General features: G+C 37.0%; 1 protein-coding gene across 4 annotated transcripts in view; it reads left to right on the top strand.

The window, feature by feature from the left end:
* Ddhd1 (DDHD domain containing 1) overlaps positions 1-16656 on the top strand; it is a 69106-nt gene that overhangs the window by 37869 nt on the left and 14581 nt on the right. For all 4 annotated transcript variants that reach the window (XM_013012314.1, XM_013012315.1, XM_013012316.1 and 1 more), the window contains exons 7-10: positions 3554-3660; positions 9521-9783; positions 11518-11593; positions 15587-15736. In XM_013012314.1, coding sequence (XP_012867768.1) covers positions 3554-3660; positions 9521-9783; positions 11518-11593; positions 15587-15736 — 596 coding nt within the window. The remainder of the gene's footprint in view (positions 1-3553; positions 3661-9520; positions 9784-11517; positions 11594-15586; positions 15737-16656) is intronic.

Genomic DNA, 16656 nt, shown 5'->3' on the forward strand with positions numbered 1-16656 from the left:
CAGCACTATTTTCATGCATATCCTCTATAGTCTCAAGGTAGAAAAAGCATATATAGAAGGAACAGATGTCGTGTAAGAATCTGGGTCTGCATGATACCAAAGCCAGTGTTCATATACTAACCTGGCTCTTGATGATTTCCAAGGATTCTTCCAGTTCTATGATACTGTCTCAAAGAAATTTCACTTAGCACTTACCAAACCAAAATGGGATCAAAAGTTATAATGAGCTTTTAAAAATAAATGCTTGTAAAATTAAAAAAAAATAAATGCTTGTTACCAAAGAACAGCTCTCAGCTTAATGGCTATGTGTAAATAGTCTGTATAAAATTTTGAGCTTTGCTCATTTACTAAGATGGATACTCAAGAATTATAGCCAACAAAGATGTATTAAAATTTACTAAAGCCAGGTGCCAGTGGCTCATGCCTGTAATCCTAGCCTCCTACTCAGGAGGCTGAGATCTAAGGATCACGGATCAAAGCCAGCCTGGGAAAGTCCCTGACACTCTTATCTCCAATAAACTACTCAAAAAAACCAGAAGAGGCACTGTAGTTTAAGTGGTAGAGTGTTCTTCTTGAGCAAAAGAAGCTCAGGAACAACACCCAGGCCCAGAGCTCAAGACCCAGGACCAGGCAGAAGAAAAAAAAATTACTAAATCCCATGAGCTTACCGGTCCTGTTTGGTTTTAGTTACTGCAGTAGTTTTTTTTTAAATTAACTTTATTGTTATTATAAAGATATGGTGTACAGAGGGATTACAATTACATAAGTCAGGTAGTGAGTACATTTCCTGTCATACAGTATCATCCTTTCTCCTACTCTCTCCCAGCGAAATAGTTTTTGTTTGTTTTAGAAGCAAAAGTATCACTGAAGTGACATACTGGCCTCAAACTCTCTGTATAGTCCAGGCTGTTATCATGATTCACCTTCTTGCCTTAGCCTTCTGAATACTAGGGTTACAGGTGTATGCCACCACTCCTGGTCTACTTTGTTAATTTTGAAGGCTTTAGAATGAATGAGTAAAGCCAGTCTTTAAAGATTGCATACTTTGTAAAATGGTTAAGGAGGCAGAACAGTTCTGTGTTCTGATCATGGTGATGTTTACTGTGCATACATTAGAATTCATAGTTATTTAAATTAAAAGTAATGATAAAAGCAAGCTGTAGCAAACATCAGCATGCAAGAAAAATAAAATAGCTATAAAGAATTGAAAGCATATGCTTAAAGGCCAAATGTGTCTACAAAAGAATTTATAAAAATTATTAGGATTAATAAGATTATGAAAGTCGTGAAAAAGAATGTATTTAAAATAATTGTATTTCTCTATACCAATAACACAGAAATGATATTAAAATGCAGAATATCAAGAAAACACTAGATGTATATTTATAATTAAGGGATCATTAAACAATAATTCAACTTAAACAAGAAGTGTTTATTTTTCCCCAAATTTATTTGTAGATTCTATGAAATCCTAACCAAAATCCAATAGCATTTTTCATGATTCTTGACAAATTAATTTTTAAATTATTAGAAAGTTGTGTCCTACTAGACAGCCAGACCTAATATTTCACCTTTGTAATTAATACAGCTTAGTGTTGGTACTGGCGAGGCAAATAGACTGGTGTACCAGAGTAGAGTTCTTAAATAGATGTGCTAATGTAAAAACTTGATACCTGTCAGAGCTGGCTTAACAGCTGCTTGGTGAAAGGGTGACCTGTGTTTTCTATGTGCTTGATAAATGGTTGTCATGTGGGAAAGAAAGGGGAAAGATCCATACTTTACCCACCAAATGAACGTTTCATAGTTTACAAAAGAAAATATCTAGAAACATCCACTTTCTCTCAAAGGAGTGGGAAAGTTTCAATGTAGAGGAGAATAAATACCATACAGCAATAAAAATGAGTGGATTACAGCTAGACATATCAACATGGATGAATCTCAGTACCTTGGCAGGGGTAGAAGAACTCTGTTCAGAAACAGGCAAAGTAAAATATTAGCCATCTGACACATAGTAAATACTATAAAAGTAATTGACTATAGTAATATTTTTAACAAGTAAATACATAACAAAGTACATGATTAATCCAAACCACTTATTAGTGAGATTGTATCTAATAAAGAGAAGTTTGAAGAGGAAGTTTGACACAGGGTATAACTGGTAAAGTATTTGCCTAGCATGTGTGAGGCCCTGGGTTCAGTCGCCAGCGCTGATGGGGAAAAAAAACAACATTGCTACCAATAGCAAAAGAAGTCCGTGGTCATTTAAAAATATATGGTGGACATCAAAGATAATGGCAGTATTCTTGGTGATAGTGTGCTGCACATTGAACTTAAGACCTTTGAACATGCTAACATGCATGCCCTTTGCCACTGAACTATCTATCCAACACAATAGCAATATTTTAAAGTAAGACATTGTTGTTTTCCTTCTTTATAAATTATTCTTTCAATTGCCCAGATGTATTGCTTTCTTATTTAATAATAAAAACATTTTTGCAAATGCATTAAAATGACCTTTAAACTGTTTCCATATGAGCATGGTGGTTATACCTTCCATTTTTGCAACTTAAAAGGTTGGCATCAAAGAAGAGACAGTAGCACACACCTGTAATCCCAGTACTTTGGGATTATCACTGCCTTCCGGTCTTTCATTCAGTACATTATATTGAAGTGTATGGTGAAATGCAATAATCTAAGCCAATACAGTGAAAAACAGGAGAAAAATGAAATTGTACCATAAACCTTCTGCAGTTTGTTGCTTTTTTGAGTAATAATATTTTCCCAAGTATGATGAATACTATTGCACAGTGTAAATATTGTAAACACAAGTTTCTCAGTGTTTAAAAGAAATGTAGTTTTCTGCATCTTTAGTAATTTTATTAGGTAAATAGTTTTCAACACTCCCTTGTTCGGTGAAGAAGTCCGTTATTCATTTTCTTGCTTTTGTGCATATTTATGATTTGACAGTTCTAGCCCATAGAGTTTTTGGTTCACTAAAGGGTAGATAAAGGCATGACCTCTGGGAAGTCTTAATTTAGTCTTGAATTTCTGTTAGCAGTGCCAGACCTTCCACATAATTATTGCCAGACCCAAGATACATGGATCAAGAAATTTTTTTTTATATGGCTGTTTATTCTTAGTGTTCTTTTAATGTCATTTTTTTGTCTTATTGGTTTGTTTTTGTTTTTGTGAATTTTTTTTGTGCTCAGAACCTCGCATGCTTCCTTGGCTTTTTCACTCAAGGCTGGCACTCTACCACTTGAGCCATGTATGCCTCCATGTCTAGTTTTTTGGTTGGTTAATTGGAGATAAAAGTTTCTCCAATTTGTCAGCTTGGGCGGGCTTTTAACTTTGATCTTCAGATTTCAGCCTCCTGAGTAGCTAGGATTACAGCCATGAGCCACTGGTACCTGGCTGTTTTTGTAATAATTTTCAGGAAAGGAAAGTACATTAAAGCCAAAGCTGGTCTCAACTATTTCAATGTTAAATTATTTCAGGAAATGTAATATTTCTCTCTTCTATAGTTTTAATTTTGTTGTTTCACTTTTTGTAGACACTGTTGACTCCATTACTCCTGATAAAGTTCGAGGTTTAAGGGACATGCTAAATAGCAGTGCAATGGACATCATGTATTATACTAGTCCCCTTTATAGAGATGAAGTAAGTATTATGACTGTCTTGATTTTTTTTAGATATCTTTAAGAATGATGCTATGTGAATGCCCTGCCTTTTAATTTTATGATTTTACTAACCAAATGAAAAATTACAGAAATCTGTTTATCTATAGATAGCCTTATTTAATAGTGAATTTGACAATCTTCAAACTAGACATTAAAGCCCTTATGGGTAGGATATTGATCTGAACATTGTTCTTTGAAAAAATACCATCTTTTATCAATCACATTAATTATATCTCTGATTGCTGTCCTCACAAGAGTTTTAGACACCTAGGAATTTCCTTCTGCTTGCTTCTGTGTGATAGACAGATATTGCTCCACTGTGTAGTGATTTATAACGGTTCCCAGATGACAATGTTGCTAATTCACCACAAATTGCACTAACATGGGTAAAAGGTAAAAAATTATTCAACAGAATGAGATAATTTCTATAACATCCACTTTGTCACTCATTGGAGGACTTTTGTTCATCAGAGTAAACTAACACTCGGTAATTGTCATAATAATCTTCATAAAAACCCTGTGAAGCTGGGGCTGGGAAGGTGGCTCAGTGGTAGAGCGCTTGCCTTGCATGCCTGAGGCCCTGGGTTCGATTCCTCAGCACCACATAAGCAAAAAGAAAAAAGCCGGAAGTGGCGCTGTGGCTCAAGTGGTAGAGCGCTAGCCTTGAGCTGAAGAGCTGAGGGACAGCGCCCAGGCCCAGAGTTCGGGCCCCATGACCGGACCCAAAAAACAAAAACCCTGTGAAGCAGATTCGTTATTATCATCCTTATTTGAGGGGTGAGGAAACCAACACAAGGAGAGATTAGGTAATATGCCAGAAGTGTCTCATTTAGCCAAGTGTTAGAGGCAGGATTTGAATCAGCTGGTAGAGCACCACATAATCATGCTGCTTATACTCCTCTCTTCTGTGGTCACATTGTAGTCAGTCTGATCACAGTGTTTTCAGTCTAGCTGCTTCTTTTGACTTCCTTGACCTTTAATTTTGTTAATACATACTCACTGAGCACCAGCTCTGTGCCAGGCACTATCTTTAACATTGGGCTACTTCACTGTAAAATTACCTGTCAATAGTAGAAGGCCAGAAGAAAAGCACTGCAAGTGTACAAAAGTAAAATCTGTTAGTTACAAAATTCCCTTTTCAGAAATCTATATCTATAGGTATAGATATAGATATGTGAACTCATCTGGTAGAAGGTATTTTGAACTTCTAAGAGAGCCTAGGAACCTGTATTGAACAAGACTCCAAGTAGGTGAAGCTGAAACATGTTGAAAATTGGAGAACCACTACACGAAAGCATGGAAGTCCTTAAAGACATTGAAATACTTGAAAGTGGCACTGTAGCTCAAGTGGTAGAGCGCTAGCCTTGAGCTGAAGAGCTGAGGGACAGCTCCCAGGCCCAGAGTTCAAGCCCCATGACCGACAACAACAACAACAAAAAAATGAACATAAAATACCAACTAAAGAAACTTACATCTTATCCTTCCACATTATCATCTTATGCTACATTGGCTGAATATATTTCATCAGACAGGACACTTGGTTTCAGTAGCTTTAATGAGCCCTCAGTATTGCATTATGGAACTCTTAGGTATCAACAGAATGTCATGCCTTTTATGAGATCTATGACATTGCTGATCCAGCCAATCATAAAATGCTTAAGTGATTGTCAGTTTGTATCATTGAGTATGCTCAGTAAAAGTTGGAAGCTAGTTGTCTCTTGAGGGAGAATAACAGTATTAAAAGTAAAAACAAGCCAAGCACTGGTGGCTCATGCCTGTAATCCTAGCTACTAAGGAGGTTGAGATCTGAGGACTGTGGTTTAAAGCCAACCCAGGCAGGAAAGTCCGTGAGACACTTATCTCCAACTAACCACCAAAAAACCAGTAGTGGAACACAAGTAAAACAGCAAATTACTGTTCTTTTTGGTTTATAAGTTTTTTATTGTGAAAATACTGTACATGAGCAAGGTAATGAGTACATTTCTTATCAAGCATTATTGCCTCCTCCTTTGTTTTTCCCCTACCATGCCTTCCCTCCCACTGCCACAACTACACTCTCCCCCGTCCCACTGCCTAAATTGTAAAGTTCGTTGTTCAGCAGTGTCTTGTACATCTCATTGTCACAATGGGTAAACCTGTCTCCCTATTTAAACGTTTTGTTTTTTCCCTTCCCCTCCCCAAATTATACCGACATCAAATACAGTGAAAACGGGTTATACTGTAGGGGAGGAAGTAACAAAAAAAATCACATGGTACCTTATAAATACATTAGAATCAATAGCAAGAAAGAAAAAACCACTTGTGTCCCTATCTTGGGGTTCATTTCACTTAACATCATCTTATCTGGTCATATGTACATAGCTTTTGACCTTTTCTGCTTATCCCAGACATATACTAGTTATTGCAAATAAGGGAAACCATAGTACCTGTGTTTTTGGGGGCCTGGCTTACTTCACTTAATACAATTTTTTTCCAAGTCTTTCCATTTCCTAACAAATGGGGCAATGTCGGCAATGTCATTCTTTCTGATGGAGGCATCGAATTCCTGTGTGTATGTGTGTCTATGTGTATGTGTCTGTGTGTGTGTCTCTGTGTGTGTGTGTCTGTGTGTGTGTGTCTGTGTGTGTGTGTCTGTGTGTGTGTGTCTGTGTGTGTGTGTCTCTGTGTGTGTGTGTCTCTGTGTGTGTGTGTCTCTGTGTATGTGTGTGTGTATACACACACCACAATTTCTTGATCCATTCATCTACTCAGGAGCATCTGGGTTGGTTCCATATCTATCTTCTAAGCTATGGTAAATAATGCTGCAGTAAACATAGTTGTGCTGGTAGCTTTAGTATGGTCTGGTTTGTGATCATTTGGATAAATGCCCAAAAGTGGGATTGCTGGGTCATAGGGGAGCTCTAGGGAGTCTTTTGACTCCCTACTGCTTTCCAAAGTGGTCGAACAAGTTTACACTCCCACCAACAATGCAGTAAGGTTCCCTTCTGTCCACATCCCCTCCAGCATCTGTTATTATTAGATTTCTTGATTATAGCCATTCTAAGTGGGGTGAGGTGGAATCTCAATGTTGTTTTGATTTGCATTTCTTTTATGGCTAGAGAGGTTGAGCATTTCTTCATGTATCTATTGGCCATTCATATATCCTCTTCAGAGAAGTTTCTCTTTAAGTCTTCAGCCCACTTATTTATCAGGCAGTTGTTTTTTTGAAGATTTGTTGCTGGGGGATTTAATTTTTTGAGTTCCAGGTATATTTTAGATATGAGACCCTTGTCTGTTATATGGCTAGTGAAGATCTTCTCCCAATCCATGGGCTTTCTATTGATCTTACTAGCTATGTCCTTTGCCATGCAGAAGCTCTGCAATTTCATGCAATCCCATTTGTCCAACGTTTCTTTGATTTGTTGTGTTTCTGGGTCTCTATTAAGAAAATTTCGGCCTGTGCCAAGGAGACCTCTAAAGTGTCTCCTATTCCTTCCTGTAATGTTTTCAGCGTGTCTGCTTTGACTCTGAGGTCTTTGATCCATTTTTGGAGTTGATTCTGGTGCAGGGTGATATATAAGGATCTAGCTTTAGTTTTCTACAGGTGATTAACCAATTTTTCCAGCACCACTTACCGAAGAGGCTGTCTTTCTTCCATTCTATTTTTTTAGCTTCCTTATCAAAGATTAAGTGGCTGTAGGTCTGTGGGTTCATTTCTGTTCCATTGGTCCTGAGGGCTGTTCTTGTGCCAGTACCAAGCTATTTTGATTACTATGGCTTTGAAATTTGGTATTGATATCCCTCCAGCACTGTGTGTTCTGTAGTAATTACAAAGATTGTAATATTATGTATCCCTTCAGTTCTGCAAGATTGTAAAGCAAACTTATTCTGTCTCCTAAGGATCGTTTTTGCTATTCTGGGTCTTTTATTGTTCCATATGAATTTTTGGATTGCATCTTCTGTTTACTTGAATGAGGTTAGAATATTGATAGGTATCACATTGAATTTGTAGATATCTATTTGTAGATATTGCCATTTTCACGATGTTGATCCTTCCAATCCAGGAGCATGGGAGGTTTTTCCACTTTCTAAGTTCTGCTTTGATTTCTTTTTTCAGGTTTTTAAAGTTTTCATCGTAGAGGTCCTTCACTTCTTTAGTTGTTAATTCCTAGGTATTTTATTTTTTGTGAGGCTATTACAAAAGGATTTGCTTTCCTAATCTCAGCAGCGCTCTTCTCATTGTTGGCATACAGGAAAGCCACTGATTTTTGAGGGTTAATTTTATACACTGCTACTTTGTGAAAATTTCAAATCAGCTCAAGTAATTTGGGAGTGGAGTCCATGGGATTCAAATACAAGATCATGTCATCTGCAAAGGGGGAGAGTTTTACTTTATTTTTCCTTATTTGGATCCCCTTTATGTTTATATCTTGTCTTATTGCTGTAGGTAGGCATTCTAATACTAAATTGGAGAGAGTGGACATCCTTGTCTCATTCCTGAGATTAGAGGAAATAGCTTTAGTTTTTCACTATTAAATATAATGCTGGCTGTAGGTTTGTCATATACAGCCTTTATTGTATTGAGGAATTTTCCATGGACTCCTAATTTTTCCAGCAAATTGCTATTCTTTGTAAGAGTAGCAGCTAGCATTTGAAAAAAAAAAGAGTAGCAGCTAGCATTCTACAGATTTCTATAAGAAATTGAGGGTCAAATTCAAAATGCATAACCAAAAACAACAAATTACTGTACTTTGTCAGAGTAGCAGCTAGCATCCTACAGACTTCAATAAGAAATTGAGTCTCACCCCTCTGTACAGTATTTTCACAATAAAATAAAAAGAAGCTGTAAAAGGAAAAAAAAAGAAATTGAGTCTCAAACTCAAAATGTATAACCAAGTAGGAATAAATAATAGTCTAGAAATGAAAAGACTTAAAACTGAGGTCAGGAGTCAATATGAGTTTGAGTAGCAGAAGAACTTTATTTTGTTGATTGTGTAGAGTATTGCAATAATAATAATTAAGGTTCAATTTCAAAGAAAACAGTTTTGTTAAGAAAAATTACTCTTTCCAAAATGAATAACTCCAAACTTTAAAAAGCCTTGCTTCTCACCCCTAAAAATCAAATTTTTACTCATATCTATCACCAACTTAATGGAAATTTGAAATATCAAGTGGATTAACATTAGCTTTTTATTTAAATCATACAGTATCCTTGTATTATATTACTCTTAACTATATATGTGATATGTTAATATATGTGCTATAAACTCATTGCCAAAATGTATGACTAAATATCACAAGGTATAAATTAAGGATTGAAGCAAGCCACCAGTTGTTCATGCCTGTAATCTAGCCACTTAAGAAGCTGACATCCAGATGATCATTTCGAGGCTAGCCTGGGAAAAAAAGCCCACAAGACTCCATTTCTGAAATAACTAGCAAATCAAGCTGGAGGCATGACTCAAATAGTAAAGCACTAATTGTGCAAACAAGCTGAGTAAGTGTAAAGTATGAATTCAAACTTCGGTACCAGAAAAAAAGTATATAGAAATTGCCTGTAGGGATAAGATGCAGTTACTAGAATCTACAGGGAACACATTTTTCCTAATCTCCCAATGTAGTTGACTTCAAGCCTACACAAAGATCTGTGTACATACACAGATCTATATGCTTGTGTGTTCTGTAGTAATTATAAAGATTGTAATATTATGTATCCCTTCAGTTCTGCAAGATTGTAAAGCAGACTCATTCTGATAACCTGTATTTGGTCAGTAATGTTTAGTTTTCTTGAGTTTAGAAATAAGGTTTACAGCACTCAGTGATAACTAATATATATATGTATTTCTTTTTATTTCAAACAGCTAGTTAAAGGCCTTCAGCAAGAGCTGAATCGATTATATTCCCTTTTCTGTTCTCGGAACCCAGACTTTGAAGAAAAAGGGGGTAAAGTCTCAATAGTGTCCCATTCCTTGGGATGTGTAATCACTTACGACATAATGACTGGCTGGAATCCAGTTCGACTTTATGAACAGTTGCTTCAGAAGGAAGAAGAGTTGCCTGATGAACGGTGGATGAGTTATGAAGAACGACATCTTCTTGATGAACTCTATATAACAAAGCGACGGTAGTGTATCCTGGTTTGGGGATATAATTTAAAATGTCTTTATATAATTACTAGACCCTTTAGGAGAAAACTTACGACTTTCATTGTTAAGGATACAAAGATTACTGGATAATGTGCCTGATCAAGCTAAAGATTAATTTTCATGCCAATTACATGCATTTTTTATAGCATAAAATCATTTTGTTTTCCTCTGCATTTTTTCCTTCTGTCTTTCCTCACAACTAGTTAGGAGTGAAATCTAAAACTTATTTCCAAGCTGAGTCTGTGCAGAACTTATACTGAAAATGTTTACTACTTTAAAGTCACTTATAGTGTATTGATCTTGAAAAGAAGATCTCTACCTTTATATTATTATTTGAAAATAGTCTTAAAACCCCTTTTTATTTCTTGACCAATGTGTTTTATTGTATGTTGTATGTAAATGTAAGTGTATGTTATGTAATTATAAACATTTGATTATTGTTGCCTTTCTAGAACTATCTTGTAATTCTTGGCCATATTCCTATCTCGATTGATTTTCTGTGGCACAACTTCTTTTCCTCTCAGTAGTAAATCATTTCATCAATTCTGATAAAACAATGTATTTCCCTCCTTCAAGTAGTTTAGCATTGTACGAAAACAACTGAGTTAATTGACTAACAGTCTTTGATTCTCTTCTAGTATTAGAGAAGTTGTCTAAGAATCTCATATTTTAGATTCTGTAAGCTAGACATATATTATAACAAAAATATAACAAAATTATTAGTTTTGAAAGAAAATGTCATGTTTACCAAACCTCAGAGCAGTATTAAAGATGTTAATTTTTTAATTCGTTTATGTTTATTAAATGTAAGATACAGAATATTATAATGAGGTAAAAGATGAAACAACACAAGTATTCATCACCAGAGAAGGTTAAACTGATCTGTGGTGTGTTGGACAAGTAATCATTGCTGTAAAAATTACAGTAGGTCAAGAGGCAGTGACATTAAAAGATCTTTAAGGTTAATTATTATAGGAAAGGAAAAGATGCTTTAAAAAGTCACCAAGAATAAATCATTTTGTGTCATGTGTATGTGTGTGTGTGTGTGTGTGTGTGTGTGTGTGTACGTGTATATGTATACATCTGTACGTACCTGTGTGTCTGTGCCTATCCTGGAGCTTGAACTCAGGGCCTACGTACTGACTGACCCTGAGCTTTTGTGCTAAAGGCTAGTGCTCTGCAAATTGAGTCACAGCTCCACTTCGTTCGTGTGTGTGTGTGTGTGTGTGTGTGTGTGTGTGTGTGTGTGTGTGTGTGTGTGTGTGTGTTTAATGAAAGCTAAGAGTCTCAAGGAGTTTCCTGCCCAGCCTGGCTTCAAACTGTGATTCCCAGATCTCAGCCTCCCAAGTAGCTAAGATTATAGGCATGAAATAGCAGCACCCCACAAGTCATTTTTTAAAAGTATATAGATGCTTACCTAATATTCCACTAAAAAGCCTTTTTACTAAAAGAAGAAAATGCCAGGCTAAGAATGTACGTAGATCATTTGTTTAGCATGCACAGGCTCTGAGTTTCATCCTTAGCACTGGAAGAAGAAAAGACAGGTGACAGGAGTGTTTTATTTGGTACACTATATGGTGCAGCATGTGCATTTATTTTAAAAAAATTTTAAAGAGGGGTCAGAGTAGGGGTTAGTATGCTTTGTAAACTAATAAGCATCTAATGTACTGTGATCAGTATACACCTGTGTGTAATCTCATACCACTTCCTAGGCTGAGGGAAATAGAAGAACGTCTGCATGGATTGAAGGCCTCATCCATAACACAAGCACCTGCCTTAAAATTTAAGGTAAGGAAAAAGTGATGCAGTTTTCATTATCTTCATATTCCTTGAGTATTTAAATGTGATTTATGGTACAAATTGAGGTTTAATTATGAATGGCTATGGAATACTTACTGTGTATTGGACACTGTTTTCTTAGTTCTGCAAAGAAAAGAATGGACAAAATGGCACTTTGTCCCTGGGGACATGGAATAGTGTGTTATAAGTGCCATTAGCCACACACAATGATGTGTGTGTGAGCAAGGAAAGTTTAAGAAATGGCATGGACCCTTGTTCTAAGTAGATTAAATTTGGCCAAGCAAAAGAAGGGAGAAGTCAGTGGCATGAAAAAAGAAATAGATCAGCAATGATTCCAGGATGGAAAGCTCACAGTTCAATCAAAAATACTGACCCAACTTGGGTCAGTTTGGCTGGAATTTTCAGGACTCAATAAGGAGTCTGGGGGAGAGCAGGAGTAAATAGAAATAAGAAATAGGATTGAAATATGGGCAGTGTACCAAAATAGCCTTTTGAAACCAATAGTTTAGGAAAATCTAAAGTGCAGAGTGGTCAACAATGACCACTCTTGGTAAGGATGTTCCTGTAGCTGTATAAACTGACTACATAAAGATGTCATAAGTTTCCAAATGAAACTTATGCATGGCTCTATGATACTGAATTACTTGTTCTAGGAATCTACTGCTGTCAGTGAAATTTAATGTACAGGTAAAGAGGGAAAATGAGCTGGGTGCCAGTGGCTCATACTTATAATCCTAGTTACTCTGGAGACAGTTCTGAGGATTTCAGTTCAAAGCCAGCCTGGGCAGGAAATTCTGTAAAAAAAAAAAAAAAAACAACAAAACCAGTAGTGGAGCTATGGCTAAAATGGTAGAACTCTAGCCTTGTCCATAAAAGCTCAGGGACAATGCCCAACCCTTGAGAAGTGCCAGGTCGAGCATACACACACAAAAAGTTAATCTTTGAGATAAGCCTTTGGTAGGTAGCCTATGCTGACCTCAAACTAAGGATCCTCCTGCATCCGCCTCCAAGATAGATGTGTGCCACCAGTTTGATTCAGGGGAAAAAATGAACAACAACAAAAAAAAAAACTTATGGCAGTTCTGGGGACCAAATTGGCAAGCCCTATACCATTTACACTTTCCTAGCCCCAGGGGAAAAATTAATAGAATTACTTTGATTCTGTCTCTAGAGCTTACAGAATTGTTTTTCTTTTAACTAATAACATATATTTAAAAGCTATAATGATAATGTTATAACAGACCTTTAAAGAAGTTGGTCTTTGAAGTTTTCCTGACATAGAATTTGAGTTACATCTCTGCTACCATCCTTATGTGATCAAAGTAGACTGTATAGAAGTGATGTGATAGAAGAAGTAAAATCTCCTATTTTGTGTTATGATTTTTTTTTACTGAAGTGTTAGGTATGTCCCAGTAAGTGTATTGCTATGTCAGAATTGAATACCATATAACTAGAACTTATGCACTGTACTTGAGTGTCCTTCTGATGCACACATAATCACATGTTGTATAACATGAGTTTAAATTATTAGAGAAAACACAGAAATCTAATGGACTGTCAAATCATATTTAGGATTCCAGAGTTCTAAAGGAAACAAGTTATTCCATGCCAGTTGCCAAGAATGAATTGACTTTCAGAGTACAGGTGTTAGCTCTATAACACTTGATCATTGATTCTCAAAAGAAATCTAATGAACTGTCAAATCATATTTAGGACTCCAGAGTTCTAAAGGAAACAAGTTATTCCATGCCAGTTGCCAAGAATGAATTGACTTTCAGAGTACAGGTGTTAGCTCTGTAACAATTGATCATTGATTCTCAAAAGAGAAGAAGCTGGACATTGTGGCACACACCCATATGTAATTCTGGCTACTTGGGAGGCTGAGATCAGAATGAGGTCAGTGCTAGACCAGCCTAGGCAAAAAGTTTGGTTTAGCTGGGCACTAGGAGGCTAACGTCTGAGGATCCAAGTTTGAGGCCAGTCAGAACAGAGTCTGTGAGACTTATTTTCACTAAATCACAAAAAACTGGAAGTGCAACTGTTAAAGCTCCAGCCTTGAGTGGAAAAAGCTAAAGGACAGTGCCCAGGCCCTGATTTCCAGCCTCACCACCAAGAGGGGTTCACAGAAAGGAAATGAGGAGGGAGGGAAGAAAGAGGGAGACACTAACAAGCTTTAGTGTAGAAAGTGGAAACTTGGGGTTGGAGGCATGGCTCAATTGATATGAGCACTAGCCAATGAATGAAAGCAGCAGGTATTAAGTTCAATTTCCTGTCTTCAACTCCATACGCATTGCTCTAACTGTAGTCAAATCATTTAATATTTCTGAATTCACTTGTTCATTTATCTCTGAACAAAGGGTTAGACTAAACATCTAAGTTTCCTTTTTACCTTTAAAATCCTGATAGCTGGAAACATTACTGAAGCTCAGTCATTACCCCATTGAGTGTGTTCCTCAAACTACAGTTTTACCACAAAGAAAATTTGCTTCTTCTGTGAAGATAAGAATTTAGTGTCTGACCAGTGAATTCATAAAGAATTTTGTTAGATAAAAAGTGTGCATGTGAGCCAGGCGCTGATAGTTCATGCCTGTAATCCTAGCTACTCAGGAGGCTGATATCTAAGGATCGTGGTTCAAGCCAGCCGGGCAGGAAAGTCTGTGAGACGCTTATCTCCAATAAATGACTGGAAGTGGAGCTGTGGCTCAAATGATAGAGCGCTAGCCTTGAGCTGAAGAGCTGAGGGACAGCGCTTAGGCCTAGAGTTCAAGGCCCATGACCGGAAAAAGAAAAAAGAAAAGTGTGCATGAGGCCATGCACCAGGTGTTCAAACGTATAATCCCAGCTATTCAGTAGGCTGAGATCTGATGATGGAGATTCAAAACAAGCCCGAGCAGATAAATCCATGAGACTCTCATCTCCAATTAACAACCAAAAAGTCAGAAGTGGACCTGTGGTTCAAGTGATAGAGCACTAGCCTTGAACACAAAAGCTCATGGTACTGTACTAGACCCAGGCCCTGAGTTCAAGCCCCAAGACTAGCACCAAAAAACAGTAAAAGTAATAAGCCATATTAAGCCATATTTCCTGCTTCTGTTCATTTGAGTCTGTCCATCTAGTCTATCATTCTAGTATTCTAGTCTCAGCTGTGGAAATTCTTTATATTTCATGCTGACAACTGCAAATGCTGCCTTCTCTGAAAAGCCCTCAGGTGGAAGTGTTCCTTTTACCATTCCTTTATAGCACTCCTTCCCTCTGGTGTGCACTCTTCTGTTCGCCTTCTCCCCACCACCCCCAATTGTAAATTTATGAGGCTCTACCTTACTAGTCTAGTCCCAACCCATTACACTTAGTATATTCACACAAAGTTCAGGAACTTGCTCTGTCTACTCCATGCATTGGTCTGGTATCTCTAGGAAACAATGCACCAATAAATAAAACTTTTTTCTAAAAGTGGTAGCTCAGTAAATCTTTGATTGGTGGATAGAAACACACTATGAAATGTGTTTTCTTCTTATCATCCTTCCCTTCTTATTCTTCAACTTCTCGTGGCTTTAAAGCAATGAAATTCTGCTGGGTGCCAGTTGTTTATTCCTGCAATCCTAACTACTCAAGAGGTTGAGAGCTGAGTATTGCAGTTTGAAGCCATCCCAGGCAGGAAAAGCCTCTGAGGCTCTTATTCCAATTAACCTCCAAAAGGTTGGAAGTAGAGCTGTGGCTCTAATGGTAGAGTGCTAGCCTTGAGCACAAAAGCTGAAGGACAGCACCCAGACTCTGAATTCAAGCCCCAGAGCCAGCGCAAGAAAAAGAAAGAAAACTTCATGGAAATAGATTATTTTAGAATGATTAGTTGGCATATACTCAAACAATGCAGATATCATATGGGCATAGTCTAATATACTTAGAGATAATTGTATTTTCATCTTTTAAAACATATTATTCCATGATCCTAGTGAAAAATAATGTGATGTCTTTTCACTTCAGGTTGAGAATTTCTTCTGTATGGGATCCCCACTAGCAGTCTTTTTGGCATTGCGTGGCATTCGACCAGGAAACTCTGGAAATCAAGACCATATTTTGCCTAGAGAGATTTGTAATCGGTTACTAAACATTTTTCATCCTACAGACCCAGTGGTAAGCTGCAATATAGGGTTTTTTTTTTCCTTAATGTTCTTTTGTTCCTGAAAATCTATGCCAGGGCCCATTGAATTAATGAGTCTGACTTATTTGCAGAAGTTCGTGTTCTTAAAACACTTGTATCTTGGTTTACTAGGATTCATTAAATAAAATACCTTAGAGATAATGTTTATGTTGCATATGTAACATTAGAACATAATATAGAATTATTATCCCAGGATTAATAAAAAAAAATCAGGAGTTACCTCAGTTCCCAAACTTTTGCCAGCTTTAATGTTAGGATGTAATGTTAGCAACCCTAAGTCTTAAAATTCTGCTTGAAATACTTTGTTTTCTAAAACATACCACTGTATTGAAATGTGTTTGATGAATCCTTTTTAAAATGAATATATTCAGATACCACATACTAATCATGAAAAGGTAAAACTATTTTAACCCAGTACGAGTGTTGAATACTGAATTTTTATATTTGTGTTGTAAATAATGTTTTTAAATGTAAGCACTTCAGGAATCTTGCATCCAGCTATAAACAGGCAAATTCTATTTGAAATTTATTTCCAGGTCTTGGATTGCAGTTGAATCATCTCCTTTCCTTTCTATTCCCTCCTTCCATCTTTCTTTTCTTGTGATATGGTGCTAAGGTTTGAACTCAGGGCCACACTTGAGCCAACCCCCTAGTCGTCTTTGCTTCATCTTTCAGGCAGGTTCTCATGCTTTTCCCTTGGTCCAGCCTTGGACTGCAAACCTCCATCTTCCTCCCATGTAGCTGGTATCGTTTATTGAGCGGCAGGTCTTGTTCACTTTTTTGCTCAGGTTGTCAGCCTTGCCACCTCTGCTGCCTGTGCAGCTGGGATCACACAAGCCTGCAAAACCAGAACCAGCCAGTTTTCTTCCTCCATTTGGAAGTTGTGAGTCTT

The sequence above is a fragment of the Dipodomys ordii genome, unplaced genomic scaffold, assembly GCF_000151885.1.
Source record: "Dipodomys ordii isolate 6190 unplaced genomic scaffold, Dord_2.0 Scaffold16, whole genome shotgun sequence".
Classification (NCBI taxonomy): Eukaryota; Metazoa; Chordata; class Mammalia; order Rodentia; family Heteromyidae; genus Dipodomys; species Dipodomys ordii.